Below are 26488 nucleotides of genomic sequence, written 5' to 3'. Positions count from 1 at the left end.
GCAGGAGAATGGAAATGTGGAGGGTTAGAGAATGCAAAGTAGAATGATATGAGTATGTTCAAAATCACAGTGGGCTAAGTACAGTTGATAGAATGAAGCTGCCTTTAGTACAATATGAGTTCAGAAACAAAGTGAATGGCAAAAAAAACACAAAGAACTATTTTTATTCAGTTAGTGACTAACCTCTGGAATTTTTTGCTGAACTGAAATATAAAGACAGACTTCTGCCTTCCAAAAAAGAAAAAAGGTCAGTTGATGTTGGTGAAGGTAATAAGCTTCACTGTTAACAGAAAGCCCATGTGCCTGTAAAGGGCTGAATGGCAACACGCTGTATGGATCTCATTCTGTGGTTCAGTAAGTGTAACCTTGTCCATATCGATTTTGCCTTCACTGAAAAAAATGTATTTGGAGGCATTATACAATGACCCTTATAAAGCTAAATCTGATCTTAAACTTTTCTCCCCCTTCCCCCTTTTCTTTCTCCCTAGGCCTCCTGTCCCATGATCCTCTCATATCCCTTTTGCCAATCAACTTCCCAGCTCTTGGCTCTATCCCTCCCCCTCCTGTCTTCTCCTATCATTTCGGATCTCCCCCTCCCCCTCCCACTTTGAAATCTCTTACTAGCTCTTCTTTCAGTTAGTCCTGATGAAGGGTCTCAGCCCGAAACTTGGACTGTACCTCTTCCTAGAGATGCTGCCTGGCCTGCTGCTTTCACCAACAACTTTTATAGGTGTTGCTTGAAATTCCAGCATCTGCAGATTTCCTCGTGTTTGACCTTAAACTGCCAGTGGTAGCCAATTTTTTCCCCCCATGGATGGTATCTGAAAACGTTGATTCAAGTGGAGATGTTGAAGGAGGGTATTGAAGCTGAAGCTATTGGTGCTGGAGCATTTAAAAGTGGTGATGTTCAAGGGTTTGAAGCAAAGGAGCAGATAAATTTTAGGGTTTGGAAAATAAACAATTTTAGGGTTGGAAAGGGATGAAAGAGGTCATGAATGAATATTCAAAAACACAATGGAAATCTGAATGTGCAACATGAATTAAACATAATTTGCCTTAGAACAATTGTTTCATAATGAATAGTTGACTAGAATAGTTCGGAGATGATCATGACTATTTTGAGGGGAAAATTTATATACAGTCTTTCATTAAAGATAAGTATTTCTTTCTTGTACTGTGTTCGAGCATAGGAAGATAAAAATGTTTAAAGAGTTGGCAAATTAATATAACATGCACAAAATGCTGGAGGAACTCAGCAGGCCAGACAGCATTGATGGAAAAGAGTAAACCGTTGATATTTCAGGCCAAGACCCTTCATCAGGACTAGAGAAAAAAAGATGAGAAGTCAGAAAAACAAGGTGGGGGGAAGGGTAGGAAGAAATACAAGGTGGTAGGAGAACTGGGAAGTCGAATAGTGAAAGAGATAAAGGGCTGGAGAAGGGCGGGGGGATCTGATAGGAGAGGACATTGAAAACATAGAAACATAGAAAACATACAGCACAATACAGGCCCTTTGGCCCTCAAAGTTACGTCGAACATGTCCCTACCTTAGAAATTACTAGGCTTACCCATAGTCCTCTGTTTTTCTAAGCTCCAGGTACCTATCCAAATAGCTTTTGAAAGACCCTATTGTATCTACCTCCACCACTGTTGCCGGCAGTCCATTCCATGCACTCACCACTCTCTGAGTAAAAAAACTTATCCCTGACATCTCCTCTGTACCTACTTTCCAGCACCTTAAACCTGTGTCCTCGTGGCAACCAGTTCAGCCCTGGGAAAAATCCTCTGCCTATCCACACAATCAATGCCTCTCATCATCTTGTACACCTCTATCGGGTCACCTCTCATCCTCCATCGCTCCAAGGAGAAAAGGTCGAGTTCACTCAACCTATTCTCATAAGGCATGCTCCCCAATCCAGGCAACATCCTTGTAAATCTCCTCTGCACCCTTTCTATGGCTTCCACGTCCTTCCTGTAGTGAGGTGACCAGAACTGAGCACAGTACTCCAAGTGGGGTCTGACCAGGGTCCTGTATAGCTGCTACATTACCACTCGGCTCCTAAGTTCAATTCCACTGTTAATGATAGCCAATACACCGTATGCCTTCTTATCCACAGTCAACCTGCGCAGCTGCTTTGAGCGTCCTATGAACTCAGACCCCAAGATCCCACTGATCCTCCACACTGCCAAGAGTCTTACCATTAATACTATATTCTGCCATCATATTTGACCTACCAAAATGAACCACTTCACACTTATCTGGGTTGAACTCCATCTGCCACTTCTCAGCCCAGTTTTGCATCCTATCAATGTCCCGCTGTAACCTCTGACTGCCCTCCACACTATCCACAACACCTCCAACCTTTGTGTTATCAGCAAACTTACTAGACCATCCCTCCACTTCCTCATCGAGGTCATTTATAAAAATCACGAAGAGTAAGGGTCCTAGAACAGATCCCCGAGGCACACCACTGGTCACCAACCTCCATGCAGAATATGAACCCATCTACAACCACTCTTTGCCTTCTGTGGGCAAGCCAGTTCTGGATCCACAAAGCAATGTCCCCTTGGATCCCATGCCTCCTTACTTTCTCAATAAGCCTTGCATGGGGTACTCATCAAATGCCTTACTGAAATCCATATACATTACATCTACTGCTCTTTCTTCATCAATGTGTTTAGTCACATCCTCAAAAAATTCAATCAGGCTCGTAAGGCACGACCTGCCTTTGACAAAACCATGCTGACTATTCCTAAACATATTATGCCTCTCCAAATATTCATAAATCCTGCCTCTCAGGATCTTTTCCATCAACTTACCATCTTCTCCATCAAAGGGTGCAGAGGAGATTTACGAGGACAGAAGGCCATGCAAGAAAAGGTAGAGGGAGTTGATGAACAGTTAAGGAGATGAGGTGAGAGAGGGAAGTTTAAATGGGTAATGGTAAAGTTGGGGGGGGAGGAGAGAGAAATTACCGGAAGTTCAAGTAATCGGTGTTCAAGCCATCTAGTTAGAGGCTACACAGATGAAATATAAGGTGTTCTTCCTCTAACCTAGCTGTGGCCTCATCGTGACAATAGAGGAGGCTATGGATTGACATATCAGAATGGGAATGCTCCTCCAACCTGAGTGTGGCTTCATAGGTGCTCAGCGAAGCAATCTCCTAATCTATGTTGGGTCTCACCATTATACAGGTGGCCACACTGGCAGCACCGGATACCATAGATGACCCCAACAGACTCACAGATGAAGTGTCACCTCACCTGGAACGACTGTTCGGGGCCCTGAATGGTTGTGGTGTAGAGACAGGTGTAGTATTTGTTCCGCTTGCAAGGTTAAATGCCAGGAGAGAGATCAGTGGAGAGGGGAGTTGTTCAGGGAGAGATCCCTGTGGAGAGTGGGAGAGTGGGGGAGTGGAAGATGTGCTTGGTAGTGGGATCCCTTTGGAGGTGGCAGAAGTTACAGATAATTATGTGCTGGACGCAGAGGCTGGTGGGATGGTAGTTGAGGACAAGAGGAACCCTATCACTAGTAGGTTGGCAGGTGGATGAGGTGAGGGCAGGCAGATGTGTGCGAATCGGAAGAGATGCCAGTGAGGGCAGCGTTGATGGTGGAGGAAGGGAAGCCTCTTTCTTTGAAGGAGGGGGACATCTCCATAGTTCTAGAGACTAGTTCTAGAGTCTTCTGCAGAGACAGAGGAATTAAGAGAAAGGGATGGCATTTTTACAAGTAATAAGATGGGAAGAGGTATAGTCCAGGTAGCTTTGAGAATCAGTGGGTTTATAAAAAAAAATCAGTAGGTAAGCTGTCTCCAGAGATGGGGACACAGTGATGGGTAGAGGGCAGGGAGTTGTCAGATATGGACTAGTTAAATTTGAGGGCAGGGTGGAAGTTGCAGGCAAAGTTGATGAAGTCCATGAGCTCAGCACGGTTGCAGGAAACAACACCAATGCAGTCATCGATATAGTGGAGGAAAAGTTGGGGAGTGATATCAGTTTAGGCTTGGAACATTGACTGTTGCACATAGCCAGAAAACAGGCATAACTGGAACTCATGAGAGTGCCCAAACCTTTTGTTTGAAGGATGTGGGAGGAGCTGAAGGAGAAATTATTGAGAGTGAGGACAATAGGTGCAGGAGTAGGCCCTTCGGCCCTTTGAGCCAGCACTGCCATTCACTGTGATCATGGCTGATCATCTACGATCAGTACCCTGTTCCTGCCTTCTCCCCGTATCCTTGACTCCGCTATCCTTAAGAGCTCTATCTAACTCTTTCTTGAAAGAATCCAGAGAATTGGCCAGGACCAGTTTCACCAGATGGAGGAGAATGGTGGTGGAGGAGAATTGGTTGGGTCCGGTGTCCAAAAAGAAACAGAGCTTTGAAGTCTTCCTGACTGGGGGATAGAAGTACATAGGGACTGGACATCCAGAGTGAAAATAAGATGATTGAGGTCAGGGAACTTGAAATTACTGCAAAGAGTAAGAGTGTGTGAATTATCATGGATGTAAATAGGAAGGGACTGAACTAGGGGGGCTAAAAATGAGTCGGGTCTGCAGATTTAAGTCTGGTGGGGCAGGAACAAGTAGAGACAATGGGACTACCTGGACAGACAGGTTTGTGGATCTTGGGTGCGGAGTAAGGAAACTATGAGGTAGATGGCAGTGGTTGGGAGATCCTCAGAATCAATAGTGATGGTGTGGTAGAGAATGGCCTGGTCGTTTGTAGACCGCTTTTCAAGAGTTAAATTAGAAGAGGTGTCTGAGAGTGGAGAGCAATGTATTTGGAAGAAGTGAGGTTAGAATTGGAGAGAGGATTGATGAAGTCAAGACGGTCGATGTCTCGTCGGTAGTTAGCAATGAAAAGATCCAGGGCAGGCAGAAGACCAGAGTGGGGTGTCCAGGAAGAGAAGCAGGGTTGAAGACAGGAGAAGGGGTCATTGGTGAGAACTGGAGAGCCTTTGCCAAAGAAGTAGGCACGGAGATGGAGGCGGTGGAAGAAGAGCTCAGCGTCATGGCAAGCACGGAGCTCACTGAATCAATATAACTTTAATGTCATCAAATGACCTGGAAAAGAATTTTAATATTTAACACCATGTAGGAATGAAAATTATTTTAACTACTTTTGAGACTGAATTACTAAAGCAAATTATGTGCGGAATTGTTGATGTAACTTGTTGACAACATAATTAATTTTTATAATGATGGATTATATTCGTTTCCACTAGTCTACTGCAGTCCATAATTGTCTTCATATCAGATCTTTGTATTGGGTTAAAGGTTGCCCTATAATTAACAAAAAAGCTAAATCTGTCTTTCTTGCATGTTATATGATCTTACTGTTAATTAGATGTTTAAATATTTGGAAGCAGCCCAGACTACATATATGAATATCCATCTGATGAAAAGATTAATTGCTGAAGATGCTGATGAATGTTTATTTTCTGTATGTCAGACAATTATTTGTGTTCTCTAGTACAGGATCTGGAAGTTGTGTTCAACATAGCAGCTTAGGCTAACCATTAAAGCCTGCTTGAAGACGACAGAATCAGTGGTGCATATATACCTTTAGGGATTGTCCTATCATTGACAAACAGATAGTTGACAAAAAAAAGTTGCAATGTTCTAGCTCTTTTTTCATATAATTTTTATCAGAGTGTTCTGAACAGATTGTTATGCCAAATCTTAATGTTTTCCTGCAGTTCTGAAAGCATATAGCATAGTACTTGTACCAAATTAGATCATCTGTTCAGATGGTGCAAATTATTGTTGTAAAATTCAACCATGCCTATAAAATTGCTGTTAATACCTATTATTTGTAAGTGTGTGGGGGATAGTAGTTCCAACAAAGGTATATTAGCATTGTATTTTTAACAACTAATGCAACATTGTCGTCATTTTTTTAAGTCAAGGAATAATACGTGGCTTGGAGGAAGTAACTTTTTTATTAAGGGTTAGACATTTAAATCAATATAATTTCAAAATTCAAAGTAAATATATGCCATTAAATACAATGCTAAGATTCATTTTCTTTTTCTTGTGGGCATACACAGTAGCTCCAAGGACCATAGTAGAATCAATGAAAGACCGCACCAAAAGGGTGGACACACAATCAATGTGGAGGTACAAATGTGACAATAAGTTGCCAGCAAAGAAAATAATTTAATTTAAACTAGCCATTCCATTCTCCTACTAATGTTAACATATGTGAATTATGTGGAGGCTGCAGATTGGCCATAATGTTGGAGCAGAATTTTAATATGCAACGCACTAAAATTATGAATTTTGGTTGCAGGAAAATATGGAAAATCTTCAACTAGGCTCCAAGGTTACTGATACTGTAACGTTAAGTATTGGTGAGGAGATGAATAAAGAGAATATGAAAACAGAGCTCCAGGAATCTCAAACTCAGCAGCAGCAATTGCTATTTGGAACAGAAAATATTGACCTACGTGCTGATACATTTGTATCGGAGCCCACAGATAAATTGCCTGATACCTGTCAAATGAATCTGATGGATAAGCTTAATGAACAGATGATGGAGAGTGTAATAATATCTGACTCACCTAGTAATAGTGAGGGTGATGTTGGAGACCTAGCAATGCTGCATGACTGTGAAGAGGCTTTAGACATGGAATGTGGTGATGTTCCACCAGTACGTTCTGAAAAGGAGGATTATAAAGAGGCTTCTGCTCAACAAATTGAACATGTAACATCTGTACATAATGCTGATGATGATAAAACTCCAATACAGGATGAAACGTCTGCCACACAGAATCTGGAACTTGCAGTCGGATCAGAAGACGATCAAGTTCCAGAAGAAAGTCCTGAAAATGGATCAGATGGCCAGGTTGACTTAGAATTGCAGGAGAAACAGGGTCAGGTGCCAGTAACCACTCATTCAGCAAAGGATGAAAATCTGCCAGTGTGCACAATTTTTAATCAGGACAAGCAAGACAAAGACCAGGTCAATACTCCTTTGAAAGCAGATGGCTATGAACCGCAGATGGTAAAATCTCCCAGCTTTGGAACTATCATTGATACTCCAAATAAACCACTATTTGGAGTTCATCCAAGTCCTAGCCTAAGCAAATTTTTCACAGACGATGTCTGTTCAAGTTCATCAGCAGCAGAATTTTTTGACTCATTTACATCAACATCTTTAATTTCTGTTAGCAATCCAAATGCTAGTGCTTCAGTGCCTGATCGATTGTCCTCACTTTCTGCTCCAGGGATAACGAGTCCATCTAGCCCCACAAACAAATCCTTCATTATAGGAAATGGTATAACACCTTCGGCAGCATCATCTACAGAAACATCTCTGTCACCCAAGCCCTTCACTCAGCTCCAAGCAGCATTTGCAGGAAGTGACGATCCCTTTGCAACAGCATTAAATATGAGTGAGATAGACAGGCGGTATGATGCTTGGCTTCCATCTGAAGAGACTAGGAAAATTCTAATTTCTGTAGCTACTCAACAGTACAACACAGTATTCATTGACAAGGAGAAGTTGACCATGCCTGGTTTAAAGTTTGACAATGTACAAGTAAGTCCGTTTCGTTTCTGTGTCATGAAAATGCTGGCAGTTGTTAATTTGACAGCATTTCTAATATTGAGCCTGCTAGATCCAGGTGTGCATTTCATAAGGGAATAAAATAATGTTTCTTTGGATGAATACAAATGCTGTATATAGTATATATTACATTTACTTTTCTTTCTAGGGTCTTTTCCCTACTGAAAGCTATGTAAAGTCTGTTCTTTACAAAAGTAATTTATTCTATTAAGTAATAGATCACCCTTTTATAAGTGCAGTTTAAACTCCTAGGCTTAGATAAGAAGAGAAACCAACATTAAATACTTAAAAATTCAGGGTCAATTAACCCTAACCCTTTGAAGAATAGACCATGAGTTGTGAGGTGTTTAAAGCTGGTGCATTAAATTATGAAAAATTACGCAATAGAATAGTTTCAGACAAAGGTATAGCTTTGAAAATGTGAAAAATTTAAGGTGCAGTAGCAAGAAGTTTTTACTGCTTGTGTTGTGAAGATATCACATCCAAAGTTAGTGACGGAAGCAGAGACCAGATCATTTAAGATTGATTATAGTGGTAGCTAAAGGAAAGGGTGAGTATATTGGGATAGAGCTGCAAGTTCTAGTCTCTTTGCATTGAACAGAATTTTTCTGTTTTCTAACTTCAGTGTGTTTGATCTGCTTTTGAGTAGAACATTTCCATCAGTTTTTCTGTGAACATCCTAACATCAGTGATTTGCCTCTAATTTGAAGGTTATCACTCTCTCACCAGAGTAAATAGGCTTTCTGTTAACTATTTCAAATACATCAATTAGATCTTTTTTAATTTTCTGCCTTTCAAAAGAGTACAAGTCCAGGCAATGGATTTTATCATCATTTAATATTTATTCCTGATATAATTGTGAATAAATTGTTTTTAATTATTTATTATATCTGTGCTACTTTTTGGTGATTTCCATACCTGGACTTCTAATTCTGTGTGTGATAGTCTGTTTTCAGCTTCTTATCATTTAGAATACACATTTATTTATCATCTGGGTTCAAAGTTGATAGCCCTGCCAAACATCTTTCACAATGTAGTAAACTTTATTAATTTGTTGATGTTCCTTTTACTGCTACCCCCTTTAATTAAGCACAACCTATTTGGAAAACTCACGTATTTAGAGCTGCTGTAGAAAAGATCACTGAAAAATTGCTAGGGTATTGTAATAAGTTATAGGGTAATGGAAAAACTGTTCAGACTGGAGTTTCCATCTACTATGGCCTTGCAGTTTGCAAACTGCTAATCTTGAAAATGCTGTTATTGACTTTTCAACAAGAGGATTTATTTTATATAAGATTGGGTCAAAATGTTTTTGCACAAATTCAAGAACATAAAAAAGTTCAAACGGACCTTTGCACAGTGACCAATCAAAGATCAAATTAAAATAAGGCAGGGGTAAATGAGAAATGAGGTGGCCTTTGTTAGGGTGGGGATTTTGAGACTTTAGTTCCTTGAAGCTTTAGCAAGGAAAGAGTGGAATAAGAGAAGGTGAAAAGCTGCAGGTAGATTTTTTCTGTCAATTTATTTATTGTTTCCTTCTTTATAATTACACAGTTAGAACAGTAGGTATGCAAGGTAGGACAGTCGAATTCTCTTCTTGTGGGATGTGGGAAGGCAGGGAGACATCCAGTGTCCCTGACGACTTCAACTGAAAGAAGTGCATCCAGCTGCAGCTTCTAGTACTGCACATTTAAGGAGTTGGAACTGAAACTGGATGAACTCCAGATCATTCGGGAGGCTGAGGGGATGATAGATAGGACATATAGTTACACTCAAGGTACAGGAGACTGGAAACTGGTGACAGGAGGATGAAAGGGATTAACCAGCCAGTGTAGCCATCCCCTAAACAACAAGAACACCACTTTGGATACTGATAGGGGGTGACTTTGCAGAGGAAAGTCACAATGATCAGGTCCCTGTCACCAGGTCTGGCTCTGGCTCTGGCTCAGAAGGGGAGGAGAAGAGGCACACAGTGGTGATAAGGGATTTGTTAGTTAGGGGAATAGAAAGGAGGTTCTGTGGAAGAGAATGCGATCCCTGGATGGTGTGTCACCTCCCAGGTGATAGTGCCTGGGACATCTCGGATTAAGTTCCCAGCATTATTAAGTGGGACGGTGAGCGGCCAGAGGTTGTGGTCCATGTAGGCTCCAATGACATGGATAGCAAGAGGGATGAGGTTTTGCAAAGTGAGTTCTGAGAGTTAGGTGCTAAATAAAGGACAGTTTAAACTGTGCATCATAAAGCAAAGTTCTTTATCATTTTTATGTAATGGCAGTAGAGGGAGAGCAGACACTCAAGACACGATATGGGACCCAATAAAGCAGTAACCCAAAGAAAGTTGGGAACTCCTTATATAAAAGGTTGTTGAGGATTATGATGGGACATTGTTGGGGTGTAGAGCTGGGCTTGTAAAGTGACAGATGGTGTTCAACCAGGAAAATTCTGAAGTGATTCACTTTGGAAGGTCGAACTGAAGACAGAATATAGAGTTAATGGCAGGATTCAAGGCAGTACAGAGGAACAGAGGGATCCTGCCACATAGATCTTTCATTGGAGGAAATATTGTTTATTTTCTATATAATATAATATAATGTTTATAGGAAACCTAGATCTCGCAAAGTTGTTGATAGGGTTGTAAGAAAGTGTTTGGTGTATTGGCCTGCATTAGTCTGTGGATTTGAGTTCAGGGCTGTGAAGTAGTGTTGTGGCTTTATAAAATTCTGGTTCGACCACACGTGGATTATTATGTTCATTCCTGGTCATCTCATTAAATGAAGGATGTGGAAACTTTTGAGAGGGTGTAGGGGAGATTTACTAGGATGCTGCCTAAATTAGATTGTCTTATGAGGATTGGTTGAGCAAGCTAAAGCTTTTCTCTTTGGATTGGAAGCAGATGAGAGATGATAAGGGACTAGATTGAATGGACACCAGAAACTTTTTATCCCAGTATAGAAATGGCTAATAGGAGTGGACGTAATTTTCAGGTGATTCCAGGAAAGCAGAGGGGTGTTTGCAGAGATATGGTTCTTACACAGAGCAGTGGGTGTGAACTTGCTGCCAGGCAGATACATTGGGGACATTTAATAGGCACATGCATGATAGCAAAATGGAAGCTAATGTGGGAAGGAGGGGTTAGATTTATCTAGGAGTAGGTTAAACGGTCAGTACAACATCATGGTCTGAAGTGCCTGTACTGTGCTGTTATTTTTTTTATGATCTAGAGCTGTGGTTTTATAAAAATATGAGCTGTCATAATATTTTGCTGTTAGTTTTCATTTGTGGAGCAACACCTTTGATGGGAATAGTGAGGTCGTGGAGGTGAATCAGTGATGACCAATAATGGAGGCTTAAAAGGCTAAGTAAGATTAAGAGAGCAATTGTGATGGAGTTTGAATTTGCACTAGATAATAAGTTTCTTAGTGCAAAGGCCAGGGGAAGAATGCAATGAAAATAGCTTGATAAGAAATTTTTTATTACAGTTGGTAAAATGCTATTTTAAATGAAAGTCAAGATGGAGTAGTATAGTGAGCATGTTGAAGGAGAACATGTTTGGAGGTTAGATCAAGGTGTGATTTGGTGATGAGAGCCAGTGTTAGTACATCAGTAAGATTGACATAAGTATGAAAATGAAAACCTAAGTTGAAGATGCTTCATGTAGTACAAATTCTTGTCATTATTACATCCAGATTTCTTCTGTGGCCATAATGCTAATACAATCATTCACGATAGACTAAAGAGTTGTGAAGACCTTTGTTTTCTTTTGCAAGTGAGTGATCTATTGAAGGGAGATGCTAAAAAAGGGTATTGATAACTCTTCCACTGGCAAAGTGTACAGGCTCAACACTTGTTGGGTTAAGCTGGATGTGAGGAAATTGGCCACAACAAGCATGCGGTGTCAATCATTGTGCTGTGCTGGAGGACACATAAAACAGGATCAGACCATTTTGCCCATGACATCTGTGCCAAACATGATACCTAATTAAATTAAATCTCTTCCTGCTGCACATGATCTATATCTCTCCATTCCCTGCATTTTCAAGTGCCTATCTAAAAGCCTCTTAAATACCATCGTCATAACAGCTTCCACCACAACCACTGGCAGCCAATTTAGGGCACCTTCCATTCTCTCTCTCTCTACAAAAGAACCCTGCATATCTCCTTTAAACTTCACCCCCGTCTCATCTTAAATAGTTTACTTGGTATGTCTCCCTAGGTAGAAAGATTCTGCCAACACTGTCTGTGTCTCTCATAATTTTATTAACTCCTAACGGGTTTCTCTTCAGCCTCCAATGCGCCAGAGAGGGGAAAAAAATCAAGTTTGTCACTACCTTTGTAGTTCATACCTTTCTAATCCAGGCAGCATCCTGGTAAAACTCATCTGTACCCTTCTGAAAGCTTCCACGTCCTTTCTGTAATGGGGTAACATAAAGATATACAATATTTTAAATGTAACCCAACCAAATTTCTGTTTACTTACTTAGAAACCACCTTGCTTTAACGTTCCCTAAAAATGTTATGTTGGTTGTAAGGACTGAGTTAATACTTGGGAAATTATATGACTCTCATTTATAATTTTATGAATATAGTTTGTAATAATTCCAGATGAATATCGGAAAATAGTCATAGAACACTACAGCACCAAAATGGACCTTTCAACCTATCTAATCTGTGCTGAACCATCAACCTGCCTAGTCCCATCAACCTGCACCTGGACCATAGCCCTCCATGTACTTTTTCAAATTTCTCTTAAATATTGAAATCAACCCCACATCCATCACTTGTGCTGGCAGCTCATTCCACACACTCATCACCCTTGTATACCTCCATCATAGCAGAGCAGTAAAGATGTCAGGAAAGACAGGCAGGTGATGGGGCAAATGTGTAGCCATTGGGATGAGTTACAGTGCAATAAAGTTGCAGTGAAATCAAAGCAAAAAGTATCAAATACTGGTCTTAAGGTGTTATACTTAAATGCACACAGCATAAGAAATAAGGTGGATGATCTTGTTATACAGCTACAGATTGGCAGGTATGATATTGTGGCCATCACTGAGACCTGGCTAAAGGATGCATGTCTCTGGAAGCTGAACCTCCAAGGATACACGGTGTATCAGAAGGATAGGAAGATAGGCAGAGGGGGAAGCGTGGCTTTATTGGTAAGAAATGATATTCAATCATTAGAAAGAGGTGATATAGGATCAGAAGGTGCAGAATCTTTATGGGTTGAGCTAAGGAATAGCAGGGGTAAAAGGACCCTGATGGCGGTTATTTATAGGCCTCCAAACAGCTGCAGGGATGTGGACTGCAAATTACAACTAGAAATAGAAAAGGCTTGTCAGAAGGCTTATCATATTGTGTTATGATAATTGTGGGGGATTTTAACATGCGAGTAGATTGGAAAAATCAGGTCGGTACTGGATCTCAAGAGAGAGAATTTGTAGAATGTCTGCGAGATGGCTTTTTAGAACAGCTTGTTGTTGAGCCCACTGGGGGATCGGCTGTACTGGATTGGGTATTGTGTAATGAACCGGAGGTGATTGGAGAGATTGAGGTGAATGAACCCTTAGGAGGCAGTGATCATAACATGATTGAGTTCACTGTGAAATTAGAAAAAGAGAAGCCGAAATCTGATGTGTCGGTGTTTCAGTGGAGTAAAGGAAACTACAGTGGCATGAGAGAGGAACTGGCCAAAGTTGACTGGAAAGAGACACTGGCGGGAAAGATGGCAGAGCAGCAGTGGCTGGAGTTTATGTGAGAAATGAGGAATGTGCAAGACAGGTATATTCCAAAAAAGAAGAAATTTTCAAGTAGAAGAAGGATGCAACCGTGGTTGACTAGAGAAGTCAAAGCGAAAGTTAAAGCTAAGGAGAGAGCATACAAGGAAGCAAAGATTAGTGGGAAGACAGAGGATTGGGAAGTCTTTAAAACCTTACAAAAGGAAAACAAGAAGGTCATTAAGAGAGAAAAGATTAACTATGAAAGGAAACTAGCAAATAATATCAAAGAGGATACTAAAAGCTTTTTCAAGTATATAAAGAGTAAAAGACAGGTGAGAGTAGATATAGGACCGATAGAAAATGATGCTGGAGAAATTGTAATGGGAGATGAGGAGTTGGCAGAGGAACTGAACAAGTATTTTGCATCAGTCTTCACTGAGGAAGACAGCAGGATACCAGACACTCAAGGGTGGCAGGGAAGAGAAGTGTGCGCAGTCACAATTACGACAGAGAAAGTACTCAGGAAGCTGAATAGGCTAAAGGTCGATAAATTTCCTGGACCAGATGGAATGCACCCTCATGTTCTAAAGGAAGTAGCTGTGGAGATTGTGGAGGCAATAGCGATGATCTTTTAAAAGTCGATAGATTCTGGCATGGTTCCGGAGGACTGGAAGATTGCAAATGTCACTCCGCTATTTAAGAAGGGGGCAAGGAAGCAAAAAGGAAATTATAGACCTGTTAGCTTGACGTCGGTGGTTGGGAAGTTGTTGGAGTCGATTGTTAAGGATGAGGTTACAGAGTACCTGGAGGCATATGACAAGATAGGCAGAACTCAGCATGGATTCCTTAAAGGAAAATCCTGCCTGACAAACCTATTACAATTTTTTGAGGAAATTACCAGTAGGCTAGACAAGGGAGATGCAGTGGATGTTGTATATTTGGATTTTCAGAAGGCCTTTGACAAGGTGCCACACATGAGGCTGCTTAACAACATAAGAACCCATGGAATTACAGGAAAGTTACATACGTGGATAGAGCGTTGGCTGATTGGCAGGAAACAGAGAGTGGGAATAAAGGGATCCTATTCTGGTTGGCTGCCGGTTACCAGTGGTGTTCCACAGGGATCAGTGTTGGGGCCGCTTCTTTTTACATTGTACATCAACGATTTGGATTATGGAATAGATGGCTTTGTAGCTAAGTTTGCTGACGATACGAAGATAGGTGGAGGGGCCGGTAGTGCTGAGGAAACGGACAGTCTGCAGAGAGACTTGGATAGATTGGAAGAATGGGCAGAGAAGTGGCAAATGAAGTACAATGTTGGAAAGTGTATGCTTATGTACTTTGGCAGAAAAAATAAACGGGCAGACTATTATTTAAATGGGGAAAGAATACAAAGTTCTGAGATGCAACAGGACTTGGGAGTCCTCGTACAGGATTCCCTTAAAGTTAACCTCCAGGTTGAGTCGGTAGTGAAGAAGGCGAACGCAATGTTGGCATTCATTTCTAGAGGAATAGAGTATAGGAGCAGGGATGTGATGTTGTGGCTCTATAAGGCGCTGGTGAGACCTCACTTGGAGTACTGTGGGCAGATTTGGTCTCCTTATTTAAGAAAGGATGTGCTGACATTGGAGAGGGTACAGAGAAGATTCACTAGAATGATTCCAGGAATGAGAGGGTTAACATATGAGGAACGTTTGTCCGCTCTTGGACTGTATTCCTTGGAGTTTAGAAGAATGAGGGGAGACCTCATAGAAACATTTCGAATGTTAAAAGACATGGACAGAGTGGATGTGGCGAAGTTGTTTCCCATGATGGGGGAGTCTAGTACGAGAGGGCATGACTTCAGGATTGAAGGGCGCCCTTTCAGAACAGAAATGCGAAAAAAAATTTTTAGTCAAAGGGTGGTGAATCTATGGAATTTGTTGCCACGGGCAGCAGTGGAGGCCAAGTCATTGGGTGTATTTAAGGCAGAGATTGATAGGTATTTGAATAGCCAGGGCATCAAAGGTTATGGTGAGAAGGCGGGGCAGTGGGACTAAATTAGAGAAAATGGATCAGCTCATGATAAAATGGCGGAGCAGACTCAATGGGCCGAATGGCATATTTCTGCTCCTTTGTCTTATGGTCTATGGTCTTATCATCTTCTACATTCCAAGGAATAAAGTCCTAACATTTTCAATCTTTCCCAATAACTCAGGTCCTCAAGTACTGGTAATATCCTTGTACATTTTTTCTGCACTCTTTCAATTGTATTCACATCTTTCCTGTAGGCAGGTGACCAAAGCAGGGCACAATACTCCAAATTAGGCCTCACCAATATCTTGCACAACAATTCCAACATAGCATCACATCTCCTGTACTCAATACATTGATTTATGAAGGTGAATGTTCCAAAAGCTTTCTTTCCGACCCTATCTACCTATGACACCACTTTCAAAGAATTGTGGATCTGTATTCCCAGATCCCTGTGTTCAACCGCACTCCTCAATGCCCTCCAGCTCACTGTAAGACCTACACTGGTTGATCCTCCCAAAGTGTAAACCTTCACCTTTGTCTGCATTAAATTCTATCAGCCATTTGACAGTCCTTTTTTTCTGCTGGTTCAGATGCTGCTGCAGGCTTGGCTAGACTACCTTGATGTCCACGACACTCCCAATCTTGCAGTCATCCACAAATTTACTGATCCAGTTTACCGTATAATCATAAAGATTTTGATTATGGATGACATACAGCAACAGAGCCAGTGGCATGCACACCAGCAGTCATGGGCCTCCAGTCAGAGAGGCAACCACCTACAATCACTCTGTGGCTTCTTCCTCAAAGCCAATGTCTAATCCAATTTACTACCTCATCTTGAATGCCAAGCAACTGAACCTTCTTGCCTAACCTCCAATGTGGGACCTTGTCAAAGGCTATTCTAAAGGCCATGTAATCCTTGCCTCATCAACTTCCCTGGTAATTTCCTCAGAAAGCTCTATAAGATTGGTTAGACACAACTTACCACACACAAAACCATGTTGACTATCTATCCAAATACTCCAGTCCCTTAGAATACATTCCAATAACTAATCCACTACTGATGTCAGACTCACAGGCCTATAAATTCCTTTCTTTAACAACATTAGCTATCCTCCAGCACCCCTAAGGATGTTTTAAATATCTGTTCTAGGGCCCCTGCAGTTTCTGCACTAGCCTGCCACAGGTTCTGAGGGAACACCCTGTCCGGATATATCCACCCTAATTTACCTCAAAACAGCAAACTCCTTCTTCTTTGCAAGCTGTTTAGAGTCCATGACCTCACTGCTACATTGCCTCCTATCAATAGACTCTGTGTCCATCTCCCAAGAAGTACAGATGCAAAAAATTCCACTTAAGATCTTCCCCCATCTCTTTTGACCCCATCAATGAATTACCGCTTCGATCTTCCAGAGGATCAATTTTGTTGCTTGCTGTCCTTTTGCTCTTAATACATCTAGAAGCCCTGAGGATTCTCCTTCACCTTGTCTGCTAGAGCAACCTCATGGCTTTTTTAACCCTCCTGATTGCCTCCTCAAGTGTTCTTTTGCACTTCTGTATTCAAGTACCTCATTTGTTCCTACTTGCCTATACTGCTGTGCTCCTTTTTTTCATGACCAGAGTCTCAATATCTCTCAGAAACTCGAGTTTCTCTAAGCCTGTTATCCTTGCCTTTTATTCTGAAAGGAACATATAAACTCTTTACTCTCAAAATTTCACTTCTGAAAGTTTCCCACTTACCAAGTACACCTTTGCCAGAAAACAGCCTGTCCCAATCCACACTTGCCAGATTCTTTCTGATGCCATCAAAGTTGGCCTTTCTCCAATTTAGAATCTCAACAGGAGGACCAGAGATATCATTTTTCATAATTACCTTGAAACTGATGTCATTATGATCACGAGATGCAAAGTGTTCCCCTGCACAAACTCCTGTCACCTGATCTGTTTCATTCCCTAATAGGAAATCTAGTATCACACTCTCTCCAGTTAGGACTTCTAGGTACTGATTTAGGTAACTTTCCTGAACAAACTCTTTCCTATCCAGCCCTTTTACAGTATGGGAGGTGCAGTCGATATGTGGAAAGTTAAAATCACTGACCATCAAATTCTTGTGTTTCTTGCAACAGCCTCTACAGGATTCCCTGAAGGTTTACTTGCAGGATGAGTCAGTAGTAAGGAAGGAAAATGTAATGCTTGCATTCATTTCAGGAGGTCTAGAAAATATGAGCAAAGATATAATTCCCAGGATTTATAAGGCACTGCTTGGACCACACTTGGAGGATTGTGAACAGTTTTGGGCTGCTTATGAAGATGAGGATCCACAGGAGATTCAAAATGATTCCAGGAATAAAAGGGTTAATGTATGAGGAGCATTTGTTACCGCTGGGCCTGTCCTCACTGGAGTTTAGAAGAATGAGAGAGGATCTCATTGAAAGCTATCGATTATTGAAAGACCTAGATAGAGTGGATGTGGAGATGTTTCCTGTAGTGGGTGAGTCTTGGACCAGAGGGTAGAGCTACAGAATAGACAGATGTCCACTTAGAACAGAGATGAAGAAGAATTTCTTTAGCCAGTTGGTAGTGAATCTGTGGAATTCATTGCCACAGACATCTTTGGAGGTCTAGTCATTGGGTATATTTAAAGGGAGGTGGATAGTTTCTTATTTAGTAAGCATGTTAAAGATTACAGGAAGAAGGCAGGAGAATGGGGTTGGTGGGGGGAGACTATAAATCAGCCATGAAAGACTTGATGGACCAAATGATTTAATTCTGTTCCTATATCTTATGGTCTTAAAGTGTCATAACAACAATCTTTTTAATCAATGTCAGCAAGACCAAGGTATTAATTGTGGATTTCAGGAATGGAAAGTCAGGAGATCAACCACCAATAGTAATTTAGTCAGCAATGGAAAGGAAGAGTAGATTCAAGTTTCTTAGCATGAATATGTCGGAGGATCTATCCTGGGCCCAACACATTGATGCAATCGCGAAGAAGGCATCAAGAGGTTGTATTTCATTTGTAACTTGAGGAGATTTTGTATGTCAGCAAAAAACTAGCAAATCTCTAGATGTACAGTGGAGAGCGTTCTGACTGATCATGTCATCACCCAGTATGGAGTCTCCAATGTGCAGGATAGAAAGAGGCTGCAGAGCATTGTCAATTCAGCCAGCTCCATCATGGGTATAACCCTTCCCACCATAGAGGGCATCTTTTTTTTTTCAATATTTTTATTAGTTTCTACATAGATGAATACAGAATACAAGAAAGTATATATAAAGGTCAAAAAAAAACAACTACCAATTACATTATATCTATTCATAATAACAATCTCATTACCCCGTATTCATGTAGATTAGGCAAAGTTATATTGAAATACACTAACTTATTACAAAAAAAGTCTAACCCCGACCAAGACCAAAGCTGTTTATTAAGGAGAAAAAATGGTAAAATACCTTCTCGTATAATAAAAATTAATAATAGCCAACATCTAATTTGAACAACGAATTGAGGGTTTTGAAAGTTTTGAAAAAAATTCAGAAAGGGTCCCCACGATGTTTGGAAGTCTTGATGTGATTCAGAAATTGAACAACAAATCTTCTCTAAATCTAAGCATGACATAACATCGCATAACCATTGAGCATGAGTAGGAGGAGAAACATCTTTCCATTTAAACAAAAGCACCCTCCTAGCTATAAGAGAGCTAAAGGCCAAAATATGTAAATCAGATGTCTTCAACTTGATATCTTGTCCTGCAACAATGCCGAATAGGGCCATCAGAGGATTAGGCTTAAAATTGGCTTTGAAAAGTAAACTCACTTTTTTAGATATCTACAAATCAGAGACTTTCTAAGATCTCAATTATGCACTTTTCCTGTAAGCTCAGACAAGAACTTACTGGACGTAGTTTTTAATTTGACACCTTTTTATAATGGTTCAATATCTGATATTTATGGTATGTTACTGGAGATGAGGAATGTTCCTTTAGACAAAATTAAGAATCTCTAGGAACAAGGTTTACAGACATCAATATCTGAGGAAACTTGGAATGAAATTTTTAAACTGGTTAATACTTCATCGCTATGTGCTCACTATTCCTTCATACAATTTAAGGCGGTACTTAGAGCCCATATGGCTAAAGATAAGCTATCTCATTTTTATTCCGATATATCTCCCTACTGTGGTAGATGCAATAATGGAGAAGCTCCATTAATTCATATGTTTTGGACTTGTCCATGTCTTGAAAAATATTGGAAGGAAGTTTTTCAAACTTTTTCTTTACTTTTCAAAGAGGACATCTTCAAAAGGTGTTGGCTCAAGAAGGCAGTATCCATCATTAAGGACCATCATATCTGGGACATTGCCCCTTCTCATTATTGCCATTAGGGAGGAGGTACAGGAACGTGAAGACTCTAAACTCAACATTTTAGGAACTGATTCTTTCCCTCTGCTGTCAGATTTCCAAGCAGTCCATGACTGCTATCTTTGTGCTATTTACCTGTTTATTTTGTGATTTATAGTGATTGTTATGCCTTGCAATGTACTGCTACCTCAGAACAACGGTGCTAAAAATCTAATTCTTCCCTCATGAACAAATAGAAAGGCAGGCAGTGCATGCTGAAAGGAGTATTTAAAAGTACTTAATAGTGGATCCATCCTTCCTGAGGAAACGGAGAGTCTGCAGAGAGACTTGGATAGATTGGAAGAATGGGCAAAGAAGTGACAAATGAAATACAATGTTGGAAAGTGTATGGTTATGCACTTTGGCAGAAGAAATAAACGGGCGGACTAGTATTTAAATGGGGAAAGAATTCAAAGTTCTGAGATGCAACGAGACTTGGGAGTCCTCGTACAGGATACCCTTAAGGTTTACCTCCAGGTTGAGTTGGTAGTGAAGAAGGCAAATGCAATGATGGCATTCATTTCTAGAGGAATAGAGTATAGGAGCAGGGATGTGATGTTGAGGCTCTACAAGGAGCTGGTGAGACCTCACTTGGAGTACTGTGGGCAGTTTTGGTCTCCTTATTTAAGAAAGGATGTGCTAACATTGGAGAGGGTACAGAGAAGATTCACTGGAATGATTCTGGGAATGAGAGGGTTAACATATGAGGAACGTTTGTCCGCTCTTGGACTGTATTCCTTGGAGTTTAGAAGAATGAGGGGAGACCTCATAGAAACATTTTGAATGTTGAAAGGCATGGACAGAGTGGGTGCGGCAGAGTTGTTTCCCATGATGGGGGAGTCTAGTACAAGAGGGCATGACTTAAGGATTGAAGGGCGCCTATTCAGAACAGAAATGTGAAGACATTTTTTTAGTCAGAGGGTGGTGAATCTATGGAATTTGTTGCCACGGGCAGCAGTGGAGGCCAAGTCATTGGGTGTATTTAAAGCAGAGATTGATAGGTATCTGAGTAGCCAGGGCATCACAGGTTATGGTGAGAAGGCGGGGGAGTGGGACTAAATGGGAAAATGGATCAGCTCATGATAAAATGATGGAGCAGACTCGATGGGCCAAATGGCTGACTTCTGCTCCCTTGTCTTATGGTCTTACGTGATGATGCTTGAAGGATCCTACAGCAAACCATTTGATTCAATCTTGCCAATACCTCAGTCTGGAAAAAAAATGAAGCTTCAGAAGCAAATATTATCCCTGCTAAGATTTTAAAACCTAGCAAGGAGGAACTTTTGATATGTTCACAAATTCATCTCCTAAATGCAGGAAAAGGAGCATGTGGTCGGTTCAATCAGTTACACTTTAATTATGGCCATATTCAGGAAAGGAGAAAGAAATTGTAGTTATTACAGATATCTTTGCTGTCTGCCTTTGGAAATTCAGCACAAGAGTAGTCCTACTCAGCCTTCTCCCAATGATGAAACAGTTGCTCCTGTAATCGTGGGATGTGGATTCCATTTATCTAGATATGTGATAGACATGATCTTCACCTCATGACAATTCCAAGAGGGATGCAGGAAGCAGCATCAAACATTACGCATGCCATCTTTTAAATGTCACCGAAGTCTTTGATTCTGTCAATTGAGAGGGACTGTGGTGTATGCTTCTCAAATTTGACTACTCTTAGAATTTTGACTTCATTCTACTTGATGGTTTGGAAACTACAATTTTAATGAGTGAGCAACAGACCCAATCTCAGTACAGTCTAGTTATCAGCCTGTATAATTATTCTAAACACATCCAGTAGACTTTCCCATCAGAATTTTGTATCTTGTCTCCACCAAGGTTCCCACTGTAGTGAAACTAATCTTCAGGGTAAATGGAAAGCTGTTCTACAATTCACCTCACTGCATTCTCAGATATTGAACAATTGTAAGCCAATGATGCTTGTCTACACAGTGATCAAAGGCTAAACTCCAAATCATTTACAGTATGTGTTTAGTGAAGTGTTGAAAGAATCAGTGACATCTACAAAATGAGATTATTTATCAATCTTTCCCTGTGGCAGAACACTGACACCCAAAAATAAAGGTTTACAGCAGGATCATGGATCACTTCCCAGATCTCTAGCCACATCTAAACTAAAGCAGAGATCTGATGAGTCATCACCTCAAAAATCTCAGTACAACCTTTGGCCATTTGGGGAAAATAAGGTTTGAAGATCCAAATCTCATCTTTGTAGAAAGGTTACGGTCTATCGGACACCGTCCTTGATGTGGACCACCTATAGCAAGGTACTAGAGAAATGGTACCAATGTTGTCACCACAAAATCTTCTGAATCTATTGACAGAATAACCAAACTCTCCCTGGTGAATATCACAAGGATTGAGACCCTACTTACATTTATTCAGCCTTGATGGAAAAGCATTTACATACTTGACAGCAAAATCTCAAAATAAGTTCTACTATTTCTATCATAGCAGTAGTTTAATAGGAAGATAAAATTAATAATTCATGAATATTCTTAAACTGTGCTTTGAAAAAATGTAACATCACTATTGTCCTATACCTGTACCTGACCAATATTGGCTGAAAAGATGAAAATAGAGCAAAAGTATACAAGATAGGCATTTAGAACCTGAGGTAGCTTCAGGAACAGGCGAAAGCCCAAGCAAGTGCATCGGATGAGTGTAAGACGTCTCATACAGCCAATCCTCCTTCCAGCTTCCCCACTCCCATCATTCCCCCATTCATGACAGTATATGTAGACCCAAAATGGTTGCATCAATCACCTGAGAAATCAGAGTCAGAATCAGGTTTAATGTCACTGGCATATGTCGTGAAATTTCTAAACTTTACAGCAGCAGTACAATGAAATACATGGTAAATAAATATAGAGGAAAAAACTGAGTTACATTGAGTGTGTATAGGTCTATTAAATAGTTAAAGTAACTAGAGCAAAATAACAGAAATTTTAAAAAGTTATAGTGAGGTCATGTTCTTGGGTTCAATGTCTATTTTAAAATCAGATAGCAGAGGGGAAGAAGCTGTTCCTGAATTGCTGAATGTGCCTTCAGGTTTCTGCACCTCCTTCCCGATGCTAACTGTGTGACGAGGGTATGTCCTGATTGGTGGGGATCCTTAATGATGGACATTACCTTCCTAAGGCACTGCTCCTTGAAGATGTCTTGGATGCTACAGAGGCTGGTACCCATGATAAAGTTAACTAATTTTACAAGTTTCTGCAACTTATTTTGATCTTGTGCAGTAGCCTCCCCACCCCTACATTCCAGACGGTGATGCAGCCAGCTTGAATGCTCTCCATGGCACATTTGCAGAAGTTTGAGTGTTGGAGTTGACAACCCAAATCTTCTCAAACTCTTAATAAAATATAGCTGCTGTCTTGCTTTCTTTATAGCTTTATCGATCTGTTGTGTCCAGGTTAGGTCCTCAGAGATATTGACACCCAGGAACTTTAAATTACTCACTCTCTCCACTTCTGATCCCTTTATGAGGATTGGTTTATGTTCCCTTATCTTGCCCTTCTTAAAGTCCACAATCAGCTTTTTGGTCTTGCTGATATTGAGTGCAAGTTTGTTGCTGCGACACCACTCAACTAAGTGGTATATCTCACTCCTGTATGCCTTTTTGTCACCATCTGAAATTCTGCCAACAGTGCTCTAGTGAAGCAAGAGATCCTGTATCCCAAGAGGCTACAAGTTATGTGATGAGCCTAATTGTTAGTGAAAAGATTGATCTTGATTTTGCTTCGACTCTCAGGTAGAGAACTTAAACGTGCTCAAGAACAGGTAAATGCAATTAACTAGAAAAAGTACAAGACATTTGCATTCAAAACCAAGTTAGCCTTAAAGTAAAATACAATTGGTGTTGTTTTGTCACGTGTGCCAAAATACAGTGAAAAGCCTGTCTTGCACACTGTTTATAGAGGTCAAATCATTACATAGTGGATTGAGTTAAAGTATTACAATAATAACACAGAATAATGTGTAAAATCTACTAAGACAGTACAGTGCAGGTGAATGATGAACTGCAAGATCATAAGGATGTAGATTGTGAGGCCAAGTGTTCATCTTATACAAGAGGTCTGGATGAAAGGCTTATTCAATAGTCTGATAAGGATGTAATAGAATTATCCTTGAGCCTGGTGTATGTGCTTTCAGGCTTTTGTAACTTCTGCTTTATGGGAGAGGGGAGAAGAGAGAAAGTTTGGGCTTTGTTGGGTTTTTGCTTTACTGAGGCAATGAGAAGTTTAGACTGAATCCAGAGAGGAGAGAGTAGTTCCTCTGATGTGCTGAGCTGCATCCACAACTCTCTACAACTTCTTCCAGTCACATGTAGAGCAAATGCCATACCAAGCCATTATGCTTCGAGACAGAATGCTTTCTATGATGCAGTGATTAAAAATTGGTGAAAGTCAACAGGGATATGCCAATTTTTTTTTTAAGCTTCCCGAGGAAGTAGAGGCATTGGTGTACTTTCTTGACCATGACGTCAATGTGGTTGGACCAGGACAGACTACTGCTGATGTTCACACCTAGGAACTTGAAGCTCTCAACCTTAACACCTTTGATATAGGCAGGAGCATATGCACAACCCCTGATTCTGAAGTCAGTGACCAGCTCTTGTTTCATTGACATTGTGGGAAAGGTTGTCGTGACACCATGTCATTAAGCTCACTATCCCTTCCCGTATTCTCAACTCATCATTATTTGAGATGTAGCCTAGTACAATAGTATAATCTGCAAATTTATAAATGGAGTTGCAGCACAATCTGGTCATACAGTCATGAGTGTACAGGGAGTAGAGCAGGGGGATGAGGATGCAACCTTGTGGGGCACCAGTGTTTAGAACAATCATGACGGAGGTGTTGCTTCCTATCTTTACTGATTGAAGTTTGTTGATCAGAAAGCCAAGGTTCTATTTGCCATGGAAAGCACTAATTCCCACGGTCCGGAGTTTGGTGATGAGTTTGCTTGGAATGATAGTATTTGAGGCTGAACAGGAGTCAATAAACAATGGCCTGATGTAGGTTATTTACTGTCCAGATACTACATTGCCTGGAAAACCAGAGTTGATTAATGCCATGGTCAACCTCCCAAATCACTTTGGGATGATAGATGTTAGAGCCACTGGGCAATCTTGATTTTCTTGTGTACCAGGATGATAGTGGTCTTCTAAAGCAGGAAGAAACCACAGCCTGAAGCAGGGAGAGGTCATACCCAGCCAGCTGATCTGCACAGGATCTAAGGACATGACCAGTGACATCATTCTGCAGTGCAGAAGGGAGGGGTGAAAAAGAGGAGAGTGGTAGTGATAGGGGACTCGATAGTTAGAGGTGCAGACAGAAGGTTCTGTGGTCGTGACAGAGAATCCAGGATGGTTTGTTGCCTCCCAGGTGCCAGGATCAAGGATGTCTCTGATCGATTGCATGACATCCTGAAGTGGGAGGGTGACCAGCCGGATGTCGTGGTGCACATGGGTACCAATGACGTAGCAAGGAAGAGTGAAGAGGTCCTGGACAGTGAGTATAGAGAGCTTGGTAGGAAGTTGAAAAGCAGGACCTCCAGGGTGGTAATCTCAGGATTGCTACCTGTGCTAGGTGCCAGTGAGGGTAGGAATAGGATGCTCTGGAGGAGGAACAAGCGGCTGAGGAACTGGTGTAGGGGGCAGGGTTTCAGATTTCAGGATCATTGGGACCTCTTCTGGGGCAGGTGGGACCTGTACAAGAGAGACGGGTTACACTTGAACCACAGGGGGACCAATATCCTTTCAGGGAGGTTTGTTAGTGCTATTGGGGAGGCTTTAAACTAGATTTACAGGGGGATGGGAACCAGAGTGCCAGAGCTGACAGTGTGGCTGGGGTGAAAATAATGATATTGAAAGTTTAAGCAAAGCCGCTGATAGGTTGTGAGTGGTGGTAAAAATCTTCTGAGGTGTATATATTTCAATGCTAGGAGTATTGCGGGGAAGGCGGATGAGCTGAGGGCGTGGATTGACACGTGGAATTATGATGTAGCAATTAGTGAAACTTGGCTACAGGAGGGGCAGGACTGGCAGCTTAATATTCGAGGGTTCCGATGTTTCAGATGTGATCGAGGCAGAGGAATGAAAGGTGGGGTAGTAGCATTGCTTGTTAGGGAAAATATTACAGCAGTGCTCAGGCAGGACAGATTAGAGGGCTTGTCCACTGAGTCCTTATGGGTGGAGCTGAGAAACAGGAAAGGTATGGCCACATTAGTGGGATTGTATTACAGACCACCCAATAGTCAAGGAGACTTGGAAGAGCAAATCTGCAGAGAGATAGCAGGCAACTGCAGGAAACATAAAGTTGTGGTGGTAGAGGATTTTAATTTTCCATACATTGATTGGGACTCCCATACTGTTAGGGGTCTAGATGGTTTAGAGTTTGTAAAATGTGTTCAGGAAAGTTTTCTAAATCAGTATATAGAGGGACCAACTAGAGGGGATGCAATATTGGATCTCCTGTTAGGAAACGAATTAGGGCAAGTGACAGAAGTCTGTGTAGGGGAGCACTTTGGTTCCAGTGATCATAACACCATTAGTTTCAATTTGATCATGGACAAGGATAGATCTGGTCCTGGGGTTGAGGTTCTGAACTGGAAGAAGGCCAAATTTGAAGAAATGAGAAAGGATCTAAAAAGCGTGGATTGGGACAGGTTGTTCTCTGGCAAAGATGTGATTTGTAGGTGGGAAGCCTTCAAAGGGGAAATTTTGAGAGTGCAGAGTTTGTATGTTCCTGTCAGGATTAAAGGC

The 26488-nt window shown here is 41.1% G+C and overlaps 1 protein-coding gene across 5 annotated transcripts in view; it reads left to right on the top strand.

The window, feature by feature from the left end:
• trappc12 (trafficking protein particle complex subunit 12) overlaps positions 1 to 26488 on the top strand; it is a 173879-nt gene that overhangs the window by 5370 nt on the left and 142021 nt on the right. For 2 of the 5 annotated variants that reach the window (XM_063038389.1, XM_063038399.1), the window contains exons 2-3: positions 3196 to 3310; positions 6291 to 7541. In XM_063038389.1, the coding sequence (XP_062894459.1) occupies positions 6297 to 7541 (1245 nt within the window). In that variant the 5' untranslated portion in view covers positions 3196 to 3310; positions 6291 to 6296. Of the gene's footprint in view, positions 1 to 3195; positions 3311 to 6073; positions 6119 to 6290; positions 7542 to 26488 lie in introns of those variants that run through there. The other 3 variants (XM_063038380.1, XM_063038373.1, XM_063038404.1) reach the window with 2 other exon arrangements.

Source organism: Mobula hypostoma, chromosome 2 (assembly GCF_963921235.1).
Source record: "Mobula hypostoma chromosome 2, sMobHyp1.1, whole genome shotgun sequence".
Classification (NCBI taxonomy): domain Eukaryota; kingdom Metazoa; phylum Chordata; class Chondrichthyes; order Myliobatiformes; family Myliobatidae; genus Mobula; species Mobula hypostoma.
The sequence above is the reverse complement of the archived record's forward strand: the minus strand, read 5'-3'. Positions and strand labels throughout refer to the sequence as shown.